A 21555-nucleotide genomic window follows, 5' to 3' on the forward strand; every position below is an offset into this window, starting at 1 on the left:
AACTACTATAACAAATACTTTTACTGGTCAGGACGTGACACTTAGCTTACCTCTTTAACTGTTCAATTGTCATTTTGATTAATGATGCACATTGATTGATTAAGAAGTGTTATGCCTTAGGAGTTTACATTGCTTTAATTATTTGTTTATGATACCAATTTTAGTTAATTGATAGTTATGAGGTTGGGAGATTGGGAACCTATTTAGCGTGTTAGCTGAAGCCAATTTCATAAAATTGCTAGGTGGCTAGTATTAACTTCTCTAGGGCCAGTGGGACGATTTCGTCCCACCTACGTAACAGCCAGTGAAATCCCGTGGCGCGTTATTCAAATACCTTAGAAATGCTATTACTTCAATTTCTCAAACATCTGACTATTTTACACCATTTTAAAGACATGACTCTCGTTAATCTAACCACACTGTCCGATTTCAAAAAGGCTTTACAACAAAAGCAAAACATTAGATTATGTCAGCAGAGTACCCAGCCAGAAATAATCAGACACCCATTTTTCAAGCTAGCATATAATGTCACAAAAACCCAGAAGACAGCTAAATGCAGCACTAACCTTTGATGATCTTCATCAGATGACAACCCTTGGACATTATGTTATACAATACATGCATGTTTTGTTCAATCAAGTTCATATTTATATCAAAAAACAGCTTTTTACATTAGCATGTGACGTTCAGAACTAGCATACCCCCCGCAAACTTCCGGTGAATTTACTAAAAATTTACTAAATTACTCACGATAAACGTTCACAAAAAGCATAACAATTATTTTAAGATTTATAGATACAGAACTCCTCTATGCACTCGATATGTCCGATTTTAAAATAGCTTTTCGGTGAAAGCACATTTTGCAATATTCTAAGTAGATAGCCCAGCCATCACGGCTAGCTATTTAGACACCCAGCAAGTTTAGCCTTCACCAAACTCCGATTTACTATTAGAAAAGTTTGATTACCTTTGGTGTGCTTCGTCAGAATGCACTCCCAGGACTTCTACTTCAATAACAAATGTTGGTTTGGTCCCAAATAATCCATAGTTATATCCAAACAGCGGTGTTTTGTTCGTGCGTTCAAGACACTATCCGAAAGGGTAAAGAAGGGTGACGAGCACGGCGCATTTCGTGACAAAAAAATTCTAAATATTCCATTACCGTACTTCGAAGCATGTCAACCGCTGTTTAAAATCAATTTTTATGCAATTTTTCTCGTAAAAAAGCGATAATATTCCGACCGGGAATCTGCGTTTAGGTAAAAAGACGAAAGAAAATAAAGCACGGGGTCGACTCGTGCACGCGCCTAAGCCCATTGTCCTCTGATCGGCCACTTGCCAAACGCGATAATGTGTTTCAGCCAGGGGCTGCCTCGATATCATTCAGCTTTTTCCCGGGCTCTGAGAGCCTATGGGAGCCGTAGGAAGTGTCACGTTACAGCAAAGATCCTCAGTCTTCAATAAACAGAGACAAGAAGAACAAGATCTTGTCAGAGAGGGCACTTCCTGTAAGGAATCTTCTCAGGTTTCTGTCTGCCATATGAGTTCTGTTATACTCACAGACACCATTCAAACAGTTTTAGAAACTTTAGGGTGTTTTCTATCCAAAGCCAATAATTATATGCATATTCTAGTTACTGGGCAGGAGTAGTAACCAGATTAAATCGGGTACGTTTTTTATCCGGCCGTGTCAATACTGCCCCCTACCCCCAACAGGTTAATGAGAAACAACATTTAAATTGTATTTATTCATCAAGAAGGAATCAATAGGCTACATAAATTGAGAAAATGAATTTACAAGCATACCGCCGTCAGCTAAAATCAAGTAAAACGCTGTGTGTATGTCCCTCTCTCTCTCCTCCTCCACTGACGATAAGGGAACTCACTAGTGACTAAAGTATCTAGTGACCTGACTAAGCATCTCTTTGCTCCATGCACCTTGGAAGGAACCACTTACTAGGGAGAATAGGGGGGGAGGGTACTCTTTGCCTGATCCAGTTAGTGTGCCCCCTCTGCCAAATACCTCTGACCGATCGTTTAGTAAATAATAATGATAAAACGTGGGCTTAGAAATTACGTTTAGTCATGAATTTAACATCTGAACATTTTAAAACGGGACAAATATGAGGAGGCATGTGCCTCTGTACCCCCTATGTTACTTGATATAACCACGTCAGCATCGAGTAAAAGCCTCAATCTCCCTAGTAAGTGGTTCCTTCCTGTTGCTGTTTGTATCATATTGTTAATACAATTCAGGGAATGTTATAATGAAATTAATCTGTGTGTCCTTTCCATCCCCATCCATCACCTTTTCCATCACCATCCATTCATCCTTGAGCACAGGTGGACATGAGCTGGAGCAGCTTTAACAAGGGGGATGTGTTCCTGCTTGACCTGGGCAACCTCATCATCCAGTGGAACGGACCCAAGAGCAACCGTATGGAAAGACTCAAGGTAAGGAGCCATTTTATACCACAGCTATAGAGAAATACAGTACTAGATGAACATCACTTTATGGGTGACAATGTCTTCATCTAAACCCCAAGTTTTCAGGAAGTGAAACAGTGAATGGGTTGCACTTTTAGTTGTTTTTTTTTTAACTTTGGTGCATAATGTGATAGGTGAAATCATGGGTCAAACAACATTGCCTTCACACCTCCAGGCATATCAGATCAGTGATAACCACGAAGAAGAGAAGTGAGGAAGGGTGCATTCTTTAAGGATTCAAACAAGGCCCCTAAGTAGGAAGACCTCTGCCTATAAACTTAGCCCTTACAGCATGGAAAAGCATCAAATGAAGACTGGATTGTGGTTCCAATGGCTCAGTGGGGTAGAAGAATCGTGAATGTCGACCGTTCTGTAAGGTTCATGTTGTCGCGGTTGTTGTTCTTTGCAGGGAATGACTCTAGCCAAGGACATCCGTGACAGGGAAAGAGGGGGACGGGCGCAGGTTAGCGTGGTGGAAGGTGACGACGAGAAGTCTTCCGAGGAGGCCATGAAGCTGATGAAGCAGCACCTGGGAGAGACGAGACGCGACATCAGGGACAGCATCGCGTCTGATGACGTGGTCGAACAGAAGCTGAGGTCCAGCGTCAAGCTCTTCCAGTGAGTGCTGACCACTTCAGGGATGTTTATAACCTCCTTAGGATCTGTCATAGACATTATAGCCCCTTTGTGACCTGTCATAGATATTATAAACTTTTATGACTGACATTTCATAGACATTATAACCTCGTATGACCTGTCATAGATATATACTGTAGCAGATGTGAACTAGCTAGTGAGAGTTAGCCATCATGCAGTATGTTACCCGGTTGGCACGCTTCTCATTATTATAGAATTTTTGTGAAAAATAACAGAATTATGTTTGTTCTGTGCAGTATCTCAGATGCCCAGGGGAACCTTGTGGTGCAGGAGGTAGCAGTAAAGCCTCTGTCTCAGGACCTGTTGAATCACGAGGTCAGACTCCTTGTCAATCATGGAAAGGGGAGGGAGCATGTTAAAGGGGAAGGGTTTTGGTGGCACTTTAGCTTACAGTGCTGAAATAACAGGGTAATGTCCGGAAAGTAATAGGAAACAACAGGGAAATAAGGCAGTAACGACCAGATACGAACGTGGTAATAACCCATTAATAGTTTGCTTGTAGCTGCTAAATACTTACAGTACCAGTCAAAAGTTTGGACACACCTACTCATTCAAGGGTTTTCTTTTATTTTTACTATTTTCTACATTGTAGAATAATAGTGAAGACATCAAAACTATAAAATAACACATATGGGATCATGTAGTAACAAATCAAAATATATTTTAGATTTTAGATTCTTCAAAGTACACACCCGTTGCCTTGATGACAGCTTTGCACACTCTTGGCATTCTCTCAACCAGCTTCATAAGGATTGCTTTTGCAACAGTCTTGAAGGAGTTCCCACATATGATGAGCACTTGTTGGCTGCTTTTCCTTCACTCTGCAGTCCAACTCATCCCAAACCATTTCAACTGGGTTGAGGTTGGGGGATTGTGGAGGCCAGGTCATCTGATGCAGCACTCCATCACTCTCCTTCTTGGGCAAATAGCCCTTACACAGCTTGGAGGTGTGTTGAGTCATTGTCCTGTTGAAAAACAAATGATAGTCCCACTAAGCGCAAACCAGATGGGATGACGTTTCACTGCAGAATGCTGTGGTAGCCATGCTGGTTAAGTGGGCCTTGAATTTTCAATAAATCATTGACAGTGTCACCAGCAAAGCACCCCTACACCGCCTCCTCCATGCTTCACGGTGGGAACTACACATGCAAAGATCATCTGTTCACCTACTCTGCGTCCCACAAAGACATAGCGGTTGGAACCAAAAATCTCAAACTTGGACTCATCAGACCAAAGGACAGATTTCCACCGGTCTAATGTCCATTGCTCGTTTTTCTTGGTCCAAGCAAGTCTCTTCTTCTTATTGGTGTCCTTTAGTAGTGGTTTCTTTGCAGCAATTCAACCATGAAGGCCTGATTCATGCAGGCTCTGCTGAACAGTAGATGTTGAGATGTGTGTGTTACTTGAACTCGGTGAAGCATTTATTTGGGCTGCAATCTGAGGTGCAGTTAACTCTAATGAACTTATCCTCTGCAGCAGAGGTAACTCTGGGTCTTCCTTTCCTGTGGTGCTCCTCATGAGAACCAGTTTCATCATAGCGCTTGATGGTTTTTGCGACTGCACTCGAAGAAACTTTCAAAGTTCTTGAAATGTTCCGAATTCACTGACCTTCATGTCTTAAAGAAATGAGGGACTGTTGTTTCTCGTGGCTTATTTGAGCTGTTCTTGCCATAATATTGACTTGGTCTTTTACCAAATAGGGATATCTAATGTATACCACGTTCGTATCTGGTTGTTGCCATCTTATTTCCCTGTTGTTTCCTGTTAATTTCCGGTCGTTACCCTGTTGTTTCCACAGCTACATACTAACTATTAACAGGTTGTTACCACATTCTTACCTGTTCATTGCCGTCTTATTTCCCTGTTGTTTCCTGTTACTTTCCGGATATTACCCTGTTGTTTCAGCACTTTTATCCACAATTTAAAGTATGTGGGCATGCGCCATGAAATCATATTGACTGAGCTTGTGCATAATAAAATGATTAGGCTCATAAAAGAATGAGAAAATGATAAGGATATACTCTTAGACGTGGTGTATTGGCCATATCACAACCCCCCGAGGTGCCTTATTGCTATTATAAACTTGTTACCAATGTAATTAGAGCAGTAAAAATGAGTGTCTAGTCAAACCTGTGTTATGCGGTCTGATATACAACAGCTGTCAGCCAATCAGCATTCAGGGCTTGAACCACCCAGTTTATAACAAACATTAGGAACACCTTCCTAATATTGAGTTGCAACCCCCAGGTTCCCCTGGTCAGTCTATGTAATGGAAAGAGAAGGTGTTCTTAATGTTTGTTCACTCAGTGTACATCTCCTTCAATATTACATCTCCGTCAATATAACTAGCCGACAGATGAACAAATTATATGTTGGAAAAAATGTAAGTGAAAAAATAGACTCAGATGAAACCATCCGATACAGCTCCTTTAAATGTTGATATTTGGTTGTTGTCAACCAAACACAATTCACTATTACTTTTGTACATAATACAGTAAATAGCTTAAAGTTAAGCGGCAATCAGCAGTTGCTACATACATTTTTGGACTTATAAATTCATGATAAAGTTGAAGTCGGAAGTTTACATACACATTAGCCAAATACAATTCCTGACATTTAATCCAAGTAAAAATTCCCTGTCTTAGGTCAGTTAGGATCACCACTTTATTTTAAGAGTGTGAAATGTCCGAATAATAGTAGAGAGAATTATTTACGTCAACATTTATTTCTTTCATCACATTCCCAGTGGGTCAGAAGTTTACATACTATAAGTATTTGGTAGCATTGTTTCATTTGGGTCAAATGTTTTGGGTAGCCTTCCACAAGCTTCCCACAATAAGTTGGGTGCATTTTGGCCCATTCCTCCTGACAGAGCTGGTGTAACTGAGTCAGGTTTGTAGGCCTCCTTGCTCGCACACACTTTTTCAGTTCTGCCCACAGATTTCTATAGGATTGAGGTCATGGCTTTGGGAAGGCCACTCCAATACCTTGACTTTGTTGTCCTTAAGCCATTTTGCCACCGCTTTGGAAGTATGGTTAGAGTATTGTCCATTTGGAAGACCCATTTGCGACCAAGCTTTAACTTCCTGATTGATGTCTGATGTCTTGAGATGTTGCTTCAATGTATCCACATAATTTTCTTTCCTCATTTCCTCCCTCATGATGCCATATATTTTGTGAAGTACACCAGTCCCTCCTGCGGCAAAGCACCCCCACAACATGATGCTGCCACCCCCGCGCCTCACGGTTGGGATGGTGTTCTTCTTGCAAGCCTCCCCCTGTTTCCTCCAAACATAACAATGGTCATTATGGCCAAACAGTTCTATTTTTGTTTCATCAGACCAGAGGATATTTCTCCAAAAAGTACGATCTTTGTCCCCATGTGCAGTTGCAAACCGTAGTCTGGCTTTTTTATGGCGGTTTTGGAGCAATGGCTTCTTTCTTGTTGAGCGGCCTTTCAGGTTATGTCGATATAGGACTCGTTTTACGGTGGATATAGATACTTTTCCACCTGTTTCCTCCAGCATCTTCACAAGGTCCTTTGCTGTTTTTCTGGGATTGATGTGCACTTTTCGCACCAAAGTACGTTCATCTCTACGAGACAGAACGTGTCTCCTTCCTGAGCGGTATGACGGCTGCGTGGTCCCATGGTGTTTAAACTCGCGTACTATTGTTGAACCTTCAGGTGTTTGGAAATTGCTCCCAAGGATGAACCAGACTTGTGGAGGTCTACACTTTTTTTTTCTGGGATCTTGGCTGATTTCTTTTGATTTTCCCATGATGTCAAGCAAAGAGGCACTGAGTTTGAAGGTAGGCCTTGAAATACATCCACAGGTACACCTTCAATTGACTTAAATTATGTCAATTAGCCTATCAGAAGCTTCTAAAGCCATGACATCATTTTCTGGAATTTTCCAAGCTGTTGACAGGCACAGTCAACTTTGTGTATGTAAACTTCTGACCCACTGGAATTGTGATAGTGAAATAATCTGTCTGTAAACAATTGTTGGACAAATAACTTGTCATGCACAAAGTAGATGTCCTAACCAACTTGCCAAAACTATAGTTTATTATCAAGAAATTTGTGGAGCGGTTGAAAAACGAGTTTTAATGACTCCAACCTAAGTGTCACGTCCTGACCAGCAGAGGGAGTAATTGTATTAGATTTTGGTCAGGACGTGGCAGTAGGGTTGGGTTGTATGGTTTTTCTAGTATGTCTGTTTCTTTGTTAGTCTGTGTGGCTCCCGGTCAGAAACAGCTGGTTATCGTTGTTCCTGATTGGGAGTCATATATTAGGAGTGTGTTTTTCACCTGGGGTTTGTGGGTTGTTGTTTTTGCATTGCATTGGGTATAGCATGCAAAACTGTTCCTGGCGGTCGTTGTGGTCTTGTTTTTTTTTTTTCTTGGTGTTCACATTTAAATAAAATATGATGAGCAAGCAACCCGCTGCGTATTGGTCCACTTTTTCCGACAGAGATTTCTCTATCTTCAGACGAAGAGGAGCGTTACACTAAGTGTATGTGAACTTCCGACTTCAACTGTATGTACCCATTGATTCTTGAAGAATACAACTTTTAGCTTCGTTCAACTGTCGTACCCAATCAGAACCTCGAATATAAGCTTGTTTTACTCCAATGTTTGTAAACAAAGTAAATGTAAACAAACATTATACTGTATAGCCACAACATGCGTAAAACTATAATTTTAGTATCCATAGCTCTGTCTATGAATTTGAGACTGGTTACATTTCTCCAGCCCCATCCCTCAGCTTTTCACCGAAACAGTGCCAAGGGCATGCAGTGAATGGAATGGTATCAAACAAATGGAAACTAGGTGTTTGATGTGCTTGAGACCATTCCATTGATTCCGTTCCAGCCATTACTATGAGCCCCTCCTCCCCATTTAAAGTGCCACCAGCTACCACTGCTTTTAATGTAATATTAAAATGCAATCCAGGTGGTTAGGTTGTGCTATTATATGAAGCACAGTGATAACACATTAAGTTGTTGTATAAACACAAATGATCTGACATTGTTTTTCAATTGGAACTTGGTTGTGCTTTTCGAAGGCTGTCTTTTTGAGTGGGTGAATTTGAACAAAATGTCCACCTTGAAATGTCGTAGTGTGCCAAGTGGGCTGAATCTGTTAGAGTGGTTACAGATATTCTGACTATGCCACACAAGAATTGTGCAGCAATGAATAATGCCGTGCTGACACTCATTTAGGCTAACAGTAAACCTCTTTAGTTGGCAGTAGAGGTATCAATAAATTCAATTCTATTAAGTGAAACATCTAATCTAAATGTACTAATTTCACAGGATTGCTATCTGTTGGATCAAGGTGGTATACGGATCTTTATCTGGAAAGGAAAGAAGGCTTCCAAGACAGAACGGTCCGAGACTTTGGATAAAGCAGAAGTGAGCTGCACCTCTTGACCTCTTGCTGTCCCCTGGATGCTTTTTAGTTGAATACAGGGGGTACTAAAATATCACCCCTCCTCTTTTTTTTGTACAACCCAGATACCAGATACTTAAACAAGTTAACCCTAAAAATCACCTGTATACCTGAAACACATCTTCCGGTCCTCGATCACAGATACACGCAATCACACACAATCACTTACCAATTTAACTCTCTCTGACACCCATATCTCTTTACCAACCTAATTTAAGAGTAGTTTTTTTTTTTTAAAGGAAGGGGAGTGATATTTTAGGACCCCTCTGTATTCAACTAAAAAGCGTCTTGTAATTCTAGGCATACAAGAAGGCGAAGGGCTACCCTATCTCCACCTACGTCGAGACGGTGAACGATGGCGCCGAGTCTGCCATGTTCAAGCAGCTGTTCCAGAGGTGGAGCGTGAAGGGTCAGACTGTGGGGATGGGGACCACAAACAGTCCAGGCAAAATTGGTGAGCAAGTCACACAAAAAAACACTGAATGAGTCAACATTGGTATCTCTAAATGTTTTTTTTTTTTTACAATGCAGCCAAGGTTGAGCAGATCAAGTTTGATGCTACTTCCATGCATGCAAGGCCTGACGTGGCTGCCCAGCAGAAAATGGTCGATGACGGAACAGGCGAAGCAGAGGTTGGTAACAACCTGTAAAAACTAGCTTTGACAAAATAATTATTCTGTATATCCAATGGATATCAACACTTCCCATTTTCCTCCAATCAGGTGTGGAGGTTAGAGGACAGTGAACTGGTACCTGTGGGCAGGAAGTGGTTGGGCCACTTCTATGGAGGCGACTGCTATCTCATCCTCTACAAATATGAAGTCAGCAACAGGAGTCACTACATACTATACATATGGCAGGTCAGAACACCCTACTATCCAACATTCCCTCTTTGGCATTATCGGCATAGCTCTCTGTCTGCCTGGCAATCAAGCTTTGATAATACCAGAAATGTTTTATATGAGCAGAGCTTAATTCCATGACTTAGTCTCTGGCTTGCTTGCTTTCCATGCAACCTTATGCAGAAAGGCACAGTAACTATGGTGTGTTTGATGTGTACAATGTAGGGTCGCCATGCGAGCACCGGAGAGCTGGCTGCCTCTGCTTTCCAAGCCGTGAACATCGACCAGCAGTACAACGGTGAGCCAGTTCAGGTCCGAGTGCCCATGGGGAAAGAACCACTCCACCTCATGGCCATATTCAAGGGCAAGATGGTGGTCTATGAGGTAGGCTCTTCATGGTATTCCTTTGTCTCATCTTACAAGAGGTGACTGAAATATGAGACCACATAGATCTTATTCAATCACGAGACAAATTAAAAAAGTCCTAATTATGTTTGACATCCTCTGGTTCCATCTTGGTGATTGGAATCTCACCATGAATGTTATCCTATCTCATCAAGATTGTAATCACGGTTTGCAGGAGGGGAGCTCCAGGGCCAACTCTACACATGCCCAGCCGGCAGTTCGTCTCTTCCACATCCACGGCACCAACGAGTTCAACACCCGTGCCATCGAAGTGCCAGCACGCTCCTCATCCCTCAACTCCAACGACGTCTTTGTGCTCAGCACTGACACTTTCTGCTATCTTTGGTACGGAAAGGTAAGCACCATTTCAGAGAAACGCCATAAACTTGTAATCCAGGTTTGACAATGTAACAGTTCTCCAGTTAAGCACTGATGAGGAGAGTACAAGGGCTGTACCTAGTTATGCGACAGGTATGACTCTTATCCCTTGCAGGGCTGTAGTGGTGATGAGCGAGAGATGGGAAAATCCCTGGCAGACATTATCTCCAGGAGGGAAAAACATGTAATCGCAGAGGGCCAGGAGCCAGCTAACTTCTGGGTCAATCTGGGAGGCAAGACCCAGTATGCCAACAGCAAGAGGTACCACACTTGATCCCTTGGTTTTATAGTTCCCTAAGGGCCCTATTCAACTGAACTCAGTTAGCGAGTTTAAATGTAATTTATTCAAAAACCCATTGTACTAGACAGCAAAACACTGTCTAGTACAATGTAACTGAAAATGACATCCCCTTCTGATGCCTTCTGCCTGGATCGTCTGTGGTCTCTACCAAGGCTTCAGGAAGAGCACAACAACATCACCCCACGTCTCTTCGAGTGCTCCAATCAGACAGGCCGCTTCCTGGCCACGGAGGTCACCAACTTTAACCAGGACGACCTGGACGAAGATGACATCATGCTGCTGGACATCTGGGATATGGTGAATATCTGACTTTTTAACCCTGGAATCCAAACTGATGTGCTGTGTTTCCCCGTTGTTTCAGTTTGGTCTTCAGGCAGGATACTACTGTACTGTCTTTTGGTCGTCTCTATCAATTAGTGCTGAGCGATTAGTGCTTTTTGGGGTTGGTTTGGTTTCAGTTAGATTATCAAGAAATAACCACGGTTTTCCATTTCGGTTTTCGATTACTTGGGTTGAATGCTGAAACACAGAACAAAACAATGAATAAGTTCCATAATGGTAGTGACTTCTCATTACTGCTTATTCCTTTATTAACCATAATTTATTCACATGACTTCATAAAATATTTCAGTTGAGGTGTATATTACATATGTTTTATTTGATGACTTTATTATTTCACTCCAAGTCATCATCTCATCTCTATAGAGCTGCTGCCTATGCTGTCTGACAAAATCACTATTTTGTAGATCTTCAAAGTAAATAAGGCATACTTTTATGACTGCTGAATACCAACTATAAATCACTTTGATAATGTATTTTCAGGTAGAGATGCCTCGCGAAGCAACAGCTGCTCTCTATGTGCCCTCACGATTGTGCATTCTTGTCCCTTCCGTATCAGGCTAAAAGAAACACAGACCGGAAAAGATTATGGTCATTGTAGTTAATTATCACGCTTTGTGCACTAAACTAGGTAGATTATTGGACTGTTGGAAACTTCAACACCCTACTACATCGCACAGTTGAGGCTAGATCTGATTTATCTCTAGAGAAACTGCAATGTGCACATTGAGCTCACAAAAAAATGGAATTCAAATAATTGAACCGCTGTCAGTCAATTAGTTGTTTTAAAAAACAAAAATAAAAGACATTTCGGTTAATCGCTCAGCACTACCATCAATCTACGATCTGGAGGTTTGGTTCTTTAAAAACACAAGAGGTCCTCTTCCTCCTCAGGTGTTCCTGTGGTTGGGCAAGGGAGCTAATCAAATAGAGAAGGAGAATGTGGTCCCCACGGCACATGAGTACCTGAGGACCCACCCAGGTGGTCGAAGTTTGGACACCCCCATCGTGCTGGTCAAACAGGGCTTTGAGCCTCCCACCTTCACAGGCTGGTTCCACGCCTGGGACCCACACATGTGGAGTGTATGTAGCATGCTTTGTAGTCAGGATAATTATGAGATGATAATACATATTGTAAGAGGGTCAAATACGTATGACAAGCCTAACAATGCATTCTAACTGCATAATGATGCATTACACCGCTTGGCTTCAGGCAGTGTTACCAAAGTCTCTTTACTCATGGCACAAAAGATTGAATTAAACAAGCTGCTTTGCTTTCTATATCTACAGGGAGGGAAATCCTACCAGGAGTTGAAGGCTGAGCTTGGGGATGCCACTGACATCATCCAGATCACCGTGGTGAGTCTCTAATCCACCAATAAAGTTCCCAAAGGTCTAGCTACCATTTGACCAGGTGTTCTAACCTAGCCCAGTCATTTACAAACAATTATTGCATCATCATAGAAACCACAGTCAGATATTATTTTCTGCTCTGGTTAAATGAATGGTCTGTTGTCTGTTTATGGCTACAGGACAGAACCACATTCAACTCCACTCAAAAGAACTCCAAGAACATTGGAGAACCACTGCTGTCCCCCACCGTTGGGGCCACCTTCCCTGCAGACAAGCTGTTGAACCGCCAGACAGAGGACCTGCCCGATGGGGTTGACCCCACCAAGAAGGAGGTAAAATAACAATGGATCTCCATGATTGGTCTCTCGCCAGTCTGTACTTCAGTGTAGCTGTCAGCTAAATTCCTGATTATTGTAGTCAGTCACTCATCTATTTTAACATGTACTATACCATACCTCGATCTTTTCCAGGAGTATCTGTCCAATGATGACTTTGCTCTGATCCTGGGTGTGTCCCGGGTAGAGTTCTACTCCATGCCCACCTGGAAGCAGCAGAATCTGAAGAAAGAGAAGGGTCTGTTCTAGGAGAAGAATATCTACACCTCAGGTCTCATTTTGACAGCGTAAAATGGCAGCGTGCTGTTGTCAAATCACACTGTATCTCCTCAAATACTCTCCTGGGAATCTATTTCATAGGGAGTTTGGAATGCAAGAACTATATATATCTTAATTCTGTATCTTGGATTTGCACCGTTATTCGTGCATCCTTAAACTCCAGAAATATTGCCCCTGCGTAGACTTTGCATCATTCCAAATTAGATCCACTAAAACAAAAGTATAGGGAGAATTTCAGACATGGTTAACACTAGCACTGTTTTTTTGAGGTGTCAAAATTAGGCCCCTTGTGTTTTGTCATCTAGCCTTGCAATTCACACATTCTCAGATTGACTAACAGTAGGTTAGTTATCAAATTATTGCGCCTTAGGATTTTTTTTTGTTTGTTTGTGAAATGTTGCTGTTGTAATTTAAATAATCAAGTTAGGAAGAGGAAAAGTGTAGGTGATAGGAATAATTATATACGATTTGTTATCTGAGATTTATCATAGGCACAGTAAGCAGCACCTTTCCCCTGAATTGCTACTTGTGTCACTGAATTCTACCTGGATATGTAATGTAGGTGTCAAGCATTTAAGATTAAGCAGGAGATGATATTGGTTCTATACTTTATTTTCACAATGAGCCTTAACATTGAAAATGTATCTTTGTACTGCCAATATTCAGAGGACCGCAAGGGCTTAGGTATATGTTGTAATGCAGAAATATAAAGATGAGTTACTTCATATGCTTTATAATATACATGTTTAGATCTAATGTATCAATGAAATTCAAGATTGTCAAATGGGGATAGCTACTGCGGTATTTCGTTTTTGCTATGTTGGATAAACACAGATTAATATGTCTTTATATGAAGACCCTTCAGATGCCATGCTGAATGGCAGTCAATAAAGATAATATTCCCCCCTTTGTTTAACTTGTTATGGATAGGGGGCAGTATTTTCACGGCAGGATAAAAAACGTACCCGATTTAATCTGATTATTACTCCTGCCCAGAAACTAGAATATGCATATAATTATTAGCTTTGGATAGAGAACACTCCAAAGTTTCTAAAACTGTTTGAATGGTGTCTGTGAGTATAACAGAACTAATTTGGCAGACCAAAACCTGAGAAGATTCCAAACAGGAAGCGCCCTTTCTGACTATTTCTTGGCCTTCTTGATCATCTCTATCCAAAACAGGGGATCTCTGCTGTAACGTGACATTTTCTAACGCTCCCATAGGCTCTCAGAAGGCGCCAGAACGTTGAATGATGACTTTTGCAGGCCATGGCTGAAAAACAGTAGCGAATTTGGATAGTGGTCGATCTGAGAACAATGAGACTGGGGGCGCGTGCACGAGACGACTCCATGTTTTTATTTTTTCGTCTTTGAATGAAAACAGGGTTTCCCGGTCGGAATATTATTGCTTTTTTACGAGAAAAATCGCATAAAAATTGATTTTAAACAGCATTTGACATGCTTCGAAGTACGGTAATGGAATATTTTGACATTTTTTGTCACGAAACGCGTCGGGCGCGTCACCCTTCTTTACCCTTCGGATAGTGTCTTGAACACACGAACAAAACGCCGCTATTTGGATATAACTATGGATTATCTGGAACCAAACCAACATTTGTTATTGAAGTAGAAGTCCTGGGAGTGCATTCTGACGAAGAACAGCAAAGGTAATCCAATTTTTCTTATAGTAAATCTGAGTTTGGTGAGTACCAAACTTGGTGGGTGTCAAAATAGCTAGCCATGATGGCCGGGCTATCTACTCAGAATATTGCAAAATGTGCTTTCACCGAAAAGCTATTTTAAAATCGGACATAGCGATTGCATAAAGGAGTTCTGTATCTATAATTCTTAAAATAATTTATGTTTTTTGTGAACGTTTATCGTGAGTAATTTAGTAAATTCACCGGAAGTGTTCGGTGGGAATGCTAGTTCTGAACGTCACATGCTAATGTAAAAAGCTGGTTTTTGCTATAAATATGAACTTGATTGAACAAAACATGCATGTATTGTATAACATAATGTCCTAGGAGTGTCATCTGATGAAGATCATCAAAGGTTAGTGCTGCATTTAGCTGTGGTTTTGTTTTTTGTGACATTATATGCTAGCTTGAAAAATGGGTGTCTGATTATTTCTGGCTGGGTACTCTGCTGACATAATCTAATGTTTTGCTTTCGCTGTAAAGCCTTTTTGAAATCGGACAGTGTGGTTAGATAAAGGAGAGTCTTGTCTTTAAAATGGTGTAAAATAGTAATATGTTTGAAAAATTGAAGTTTTTGGATTTTTGAGGAATTTGTCATTCGCGCCACGCCTATCATTGGATATTGGAGCAGATGTTCCGCTAGCGGAACGTCTAGATGTAAGAGGTTTTTAAGTTCAATACCTTCAGCAAATCATAATAACTAAAATTGGATGTGAAAAGAAATAGCAAAGTGTGGTAAAATACAGTTATTAATCAGTTCCCATGCTTTAAAAAAACGGTTCTGTTCCGTAACAGTATAAATCACTTTCGTTTCCAGTTCAGATTCTGTTCCTCTAATAATTTCTCTGTTCTGTTCCCTGAACCGGTTCCAACTCCTGCCTTTACTTGTATAAAAGCTGTGGATAGAAACGTGGTTAATTGACATACACTCTGAATGGCCTGAATGATAAATCCCATATCAGTCTTTCACAGTCAGGCCAACCCCTGTACTGTGCAAGTAGGCTATAGGTAGGCCTACTATTGAAACTGTAAAATTTTGTGAGGGTCTTAGGAGCCCTAGACGAATTTCTTAAGCCTCCTGAGGTTGAAGAGGTGCTGTTGTGCCTTCTTCACCACACTGTCTGAGTGGGTGGACCATTTCAGATTGTCAGTGATGTGTACGCCAAGGAACTTGAAGCTTTCCACCTTCTCCACTGCAGTCCCGTCAATGTGAATGGGGTGTGCTCCCTCTGCTGTTTCCTGAAGTCCACGATCAGCTTCTTCATTTTGTTGACATTGAGGAAGAGGTGAGGGCCCTGTCTCGTCATTGTTGGTAATCGTCTGCAAACTTCATGATTGAGGCGTGAGTGGCCATGCAGTCATGGGTGAACAGGGAGTACAGGAGGGGGCTGAGCACTCACCCTTGTGTTGAGGATCAGCGAAGTGGAGGTGTTGGTTCCTACCTTCACCACCTGGGGGGGCCCGTCAGGAAGTCCAGGACCCAGTTGCACAGGGCGGGATTCAGACCCAGGGCCCCGAACTTAATGATGAGCTTGGAGGGTGCTATGGTGTTGAAGGCTGAACTATAGTCAATGAACAGCATTCTTACGTAGGTTTTCCTCTTGTCCAGAGGGGATAGGGCAGTGTATGTTACTGTCCCTGATTTCTCTCTGGTAGGGAGCTAAGTGCTCGTCTACTTTATTGTCCAGAGATTGAACATCAACGAGTAACATACTCGGAAGTGGTGGATGGTGTGCACGCCTCCTCAGTCGGACTTGAAGTCCACTCCAAATACCTTTTCTCCGCCAAAGGCGTCTTGGAGCAGCCTCTGGGATAAGTTCAATTGCCTGCTTTTTTTGTGTTATTACATACAGCCGGAAATAACTTTTGGATATCAGAGCGACCGTAACTCACCAGCATTACTACCAGGAATACGACTTTCCCGAATTGGATCCAAATCGTAATGCTGGTGAGTTACCGCCGCTCTGATATACAAAAGTTATTTCCAGCTGTATGTAATAACACAAAATAATGTTCTGGGCTAATAATGTAGGAAATAACACACAAAAAAACGAAATACTGCAATGTTGCTTAGGAGCTAGAAGCAGAGCTACCATGTCTGTTGGCGCCATCTTCCTGTTAAGTCTTCCCGTAGGGATGAATGGTGTCACGTGATCGATGGAATTATCCATTTATATAATCTATGGTGCGAAACCGTTGGAGGATATCTATAGACCCCACCTTAACGACAGGGTGAAAGGTTAAACAGGAATGTCAGATATCTCAGTGATGAGATATGATGGCCACACCTCTCTCCCACACACCCAATGATAGACACTAACCTGTACACCTGAGTGATAGACAGACGTGACACACACCTCACACACACCTGACCCACCATCTTCTCGTCCAGGCTCTCCATATGTCAGGCCTCCCGGCATGTGATCCAGCCGCAGAGGACGGTGGGATGGCGGGCCACTGTGTTGAAGCCACATATCTTATACCATATGTCTCTCCAGGCCCCACCCTCTGACTGAGAGTGCTGGTATACCTCTTCATCCTCCCCTGCGTCCCACACCAATTGGATCCTGACCCATTCGTGGGACCAGAACCTGTCCTCGAATCGCAGGTAGATCTTGTCCAATATGCATCGGCCTTGGACTTTGGGAAGGCTTGCTTGAACATGGCTGCCACATTCTCTTTCTGAAAGCCTAAAGGGATGGTCACGATGACGTGGTCTGCAGTAAAGCACTGGCCCCCCTGGCACAGCACTCTGGCTGGATGGGTGTGGCTCTCCTTCTCCAGAGCCCAGTGGATACTGTGTGCTGGTCTGTCACACAGCATGGCTCCAGGGTTAAGGCTGTCCAGGAGAGTGTCTGCCAGGACCCAGAGAGTTGAAAAAGTCCCCTTTCCAAGGCCATGTAGTGACCCAGCTGCAAGGCATACACCTCATACAGGGAGGACCTGGCCTCATCCGTGCATTTGCTCCTCTTGCACCACTCAAACACCCCTGGGCAGTCCTCTAAGGCCGGAGGGGGGGCAACTGGGTGACCTCCTTGTCCAAGTAGCCCCTCAAGCTCTGGGTGGTATGCCTCATCTCCGAATCAAAAGCGCTGGAGGTGAGAACCTACTGAAGAGGGCACATACCTGCTCCACCTCACCCAACAGCAGCTGCCTCCCGCTCTCCTCGAAGAACAAGTACCTAGGGGTGACGTAGACCTGCAGCCACATGATGCTAGCTGAGCCCCGCTACCTGGGTTAGCAGGAAGAGAGCAGTGGTGGCTGGTTGGAGGCGATAGAGGACGATATGCTCATTGTAATTGCTGGAATAGAATAAATGGAACGGTATCAAACATCAAACAAATGGAACCCACATGACTCCGTTCCATTGATTCCATTCCAGGCATTACAATGAGCCTGTCCTCCTATAGCTCCTCCCATCAGCCTCCCCTGGAAGACTGGATTGCCCTCCTGGATTGCCCGCCCTCCTAAAATTACATTTCATCTTTTCACAGATAGTTTCATATTTAAACATTTAAATTGCACAACAATTCCATGTGAATCTGATAACTACAATGTGTCGACTTTCCAAGATACAGTTTATGTCATCCTGTCATTAGTAGTAACGTCTCAGAAACAACTGATCTGAGATCATATTCATTAAGTACCAATGCATATTTTCAACTGGTTGGATTACCGAAATATGGTTCAGTTTTCCATCTTTTGATGTTACCAGACTCTATGTTACAAAGGCTTTACAAGAGTCAACTCTATAAAGTAGAGAGAGAGAAAAGGGGAAAGGTATTTATGGGGGTCATAAACCTCCCCCAACAGGCCAACGTCATGACAATGGCTATCTGAGGAAAATGACAGAAATATATGATTCCCTGAATAGTACGATCACAGCCATTATCAGATATTGTTTCTAGACAAATCAAAGATAAATATAATACTGGTTAAAGGGTGTTTCAATAACTTTTAATTTCTGAAAGCTTGCTGGGCTGAAAGCTTGCAAGTGCCCGAAGTTGCAGAATCACCCATTTACTGTACATATGAAATGTCTTCTTGCATCCTTTGAATTGGTGCTGGCTGCATTCATATGCCACGCATTGTGGCATTGTTGACAAGTTGACTGTTTTAATGTGGGGATATTGTTTTTCCCTTATTCACTTCCATTAATCAAAGCCCTGAAAGGAGGAGTATGACAATGGCAGCCCGCTTCAAAGGCCCTTATTGGCCAAGACATAGCGTCAGCAATCCAGGGTTTATATACATCATTGGGAGACAAATTGTAAAATATGACATCCATCTAGCGTGGAGGATGTGTTATAATACCAATAAAACTTAGCGGTCAAACACGGAAATTGTCCCAAACGTTTTTCCACCATAAAGTTTTCACATAGTGAATTTTACTATCACTTTAAATTAAGTATGTGTTTGGTGTAGGCTTACCTTGGTATGAAGTTTTGATAACTGTGTAATTCTCTCTCTCGGACAAGGTGAGTTTTATCAATATACTTGCCTCAATCTACTCAACAAAAAATAAATGCTAATTAGCAACAGAGAAGACCTCAGCAAGACTACATATTCCTGCAGGAAGCTCCTGAACATCATCTCTAGCAGATACTGTCAGCTACCGTTCACCAGCAGATCAAAGACCTGTGCCCAATCCATGATGAATCCATGTGCTGTATTGAAATGAATTGAATAAAGTGTTGAACTTCTTCCATCCCTTTTCTCTGTTTTAGCTAGCCACTGACTACACTTTAACTAGCTAGTTAACAGAGCAGTAGTTAGCAGAGCTAGTTAGCGAAAGCAAAAACTATATTTTTTTTATTACTTAGCATAGATTGTTTGTGCAGTATGTCGACTTTGGTGTCCATTCCAGACCTTATGGCATTTTTCAAGGATGAGCATAAGAGCATTAAAAGGGGAGAAGACCACTACAACTTACTGGTTTGGTCAGGGCCGGCATGAGGGATAAAGTTTATCCTGTGTCGGTGAGTGCTTCGGTGAGTGTAGCTATTAAGGTATGTTTGAGCATCTTAGCAATACAATGTGTTGTATACATCTGTCAACATTCTAGAAGGAAAATCCCCCAATCAAATCCCCAATCAAGCCCATTAACCAGATTACCCTGGATACCAGACTTAGATGAGTGATATCTCAGTTGTAGAATGTTGTGATTGATCAAATCAAATCAAATCAAATTTATTTTTATATAGCCCTTCGTACATCAGCTGATATTCTCAAAGTGCTGTACAGAAACCCAGCCTAAAACCCCAAACAGCAAGCAAAGCATGTGAAAGAAGCACGGTGGCTAGGAAAAACTCCCTAGGAAAAACTCCCTAGAAAGGCCAAAAACCTAGGAAGAAACCTAGAGAGGAACCAGGCTATGAGGGGTGGCCAGTCCTCTTCTGGCTGTGCAGGGTGGATATTAAAACAGAACATGGTCAAAATGTTAAAATGTTCATAAATGACCAGCATGGTCAAATAATAATAATCATAGTAGTTGTCGAGGGTGCAACAAGCACGTCCGGTGAACAGGTCAGGGTTCCATAGCCGCAGGCAGAACAGTTGAAACTGGAGCAGCAGCACGGCCAGGTGGACTGGGGACAGCAAGGAGTCATCATACCAGGTAGTCCTGAGGCATGGTCCTAGGGCTCAGGTCCTCCGAGAGAAAGACAGAAAGAGAGAAAGAGAGAATTAGAGAGAGCATATTTAAATACACACAGGACACCGGATAAGACAAGAGAAATACTCCAGATGTAACAGACTGACCCTAGCCCCCCGACACATAAACTACTGCAGCATAAATACTGGAGGCTGAGACAGGAGGGATCAGAAGACACTGTGGCCCCATCCGATGATACCCCCGGACAGGGCCAAACAGGCAGGATATAACCCCACCCACTTTGCCAAAGCACAGCCCCCACACCACTAGAGGGATGTCTCCAACCACCAACTTACCGTCCTAAGACAAGGCCGAGTATAGCCCACAACGATCTCCGCCATGGCACAACCCAAGGGGGGGGGGGGGGGGGGGGGCGCCAACCCAGACAGGAAGACCACGTCAGTGACTCAACCCACTCAAGTGACGCACCCCTCCCATGGACGGCATGGAAGAACACCAGTAGGCCAGTGACTCAGCCTCTGTAAAAGGGTTAGAGGCAGATGATTGATGAGAATGAATTAACAAAATCTATTGACATTCAGAATGGATTGAACTGAACATCCTGTACTATAGTTTTGTGACCAGAGACAAATCTTCAAAGGCACAGTATTCATTTATACAGATGGTACATAAATTCACAGTCTTTATTTATAGGATCCTTCACTTTACACTGCGACCTGTACGCTCTCGTTGGCTGGCCCTCGCTTCATACTCGTCGCCAAACCCACTGGCTCCAGGTCATCTACAAGACCCTGCTAGGTAAAGTCCCCCCTTATCTCAGCTCGCTGGTCACCATAGCAGCCCCCACCTGTATCACGCGCTCCAGCAGGTATATCTCTATGGTCACCCCCAAGGCCAATTCCTCCTTCGGCCGCCTCTCCTTCCAGTTCTCTGCTGCCAATGACTGGAACGAACTACAAAAATCTCTAAAAATGGAAACACTTATCTCCCTCACTAGCTTTAAGCACCAGCTGTCAGAGCAGCTCACAGATTACTGCACCTGTACATAGCCCATCTATAATTTAGCCCAAACAACTACCGTTTCCCCTACTGTATTTTTTTATTTATATTGCTCCTTTGCACCCCATTATTTCTACTTTGCACTTTCTTCCACCACAAATCTACCATTCCAGTGTTTTACTTGCTATATTGTATTTACTTCGCCACCATGGCCTTTTTTGCCTTTACCTCCCTTATCTCGTATCATTTGCTCACATTGTATAAAGACTTATTTTCTCTACCGTATTATTGACTGTATGTTTGTTTTATTCCATGTGTAACTCTGTGTTGTTGCGTGTCATACTGCTTTGCTTTATCTTGGCCAGGTCGCAATTGTAAATGAGAACTTGTTCTCAACTTGCCTACCTGGTTA

General features: G+C 42.5%; 1 protein-coding gene and 1 pseudogene across 3 annotated transcripts in view; one reads left to right on the forward strand and one right to left on the reverse strand.

Annotated features, from left to right (window-relative positions):
* The window catches only part of LOC106586127 (villin-1), a 33498-nt gene extending 19762 nt beyond the window's left edge, over window positions 1-13736 (forward strand). For all 3 annotated transcript variants that reach the window (XM_014173018.3, XM_014173021.3, XM_014173019.3), the window contains 15 exons: window positions 2344-2454; window positions 2897-3105; window positions 3381-3459; window positions 8463-8561; window positions 8899-9052; window positions 9130-9230; window positions 9321-9458; window positions 9666-9824; window positions 10021-10200; window positions 10339-10484; window positions 10677-10821; window positions 11758-11946; window positions 12154-12222; window positions 12396-12548; window positions 12687-13736. In XM_014173018.3, the coding sequence (XP_014028493.2) occupies window positions 2344-2454; window positions 2897-3105; window positions 3381-3459; window positions 8463-8561; window positions 8899-9052; window positions 9130-9230; window positions 9321-9458; window positions 9666-9824; window positions 10021-10200; window positions 10339-10484; window positions 10677-10821; window positions 11758-11946; window positions 12154-12222; window positions 12396-12548; window positions 12687-12800 (2046 nt within the window). In that variant the 3' untranslated portion in view covers window positions 12801-13736. The remainder of the gene's footprint in view (window positions 1-2343; window positions 2455-2896; window positions 3106-3380; window positions 3460-8462; window positions 8562-8898; window positions 9053-9129; window positions 9231-9320; window positions 9459-9665; window positions 9825-10020; window positions 10201-10338; window positions 10485-10676; window positions 10822-11757; window positions 11947-12153; window positions 12223-12395; window positions 12549-12686) is intronic.
* A 3001-nt stretch (window positions 13737-16737) lies between these two features.
* On the reverse strand, window positions 16738-17740 carry LOC123730554 (peroxisomal N(1)-acetyl-spermine/spermidine oxidase-like; annotated as a pseudogene).
* Window positions 17741-21555: the final 3815 nt, after the last annotated feature.

This window comes from Salmo salar, chromosome 25 (assembly GCF_965601325.2).
Source record: "Salmo salar chromosome 25, fSalSal1, whole genome shotgun sequence".
NCBI lineage: Eukaryota > Metazoa > Chordata > Actinopteri > Salmoniformes > Salmonidae > Salmo > Salmo salar.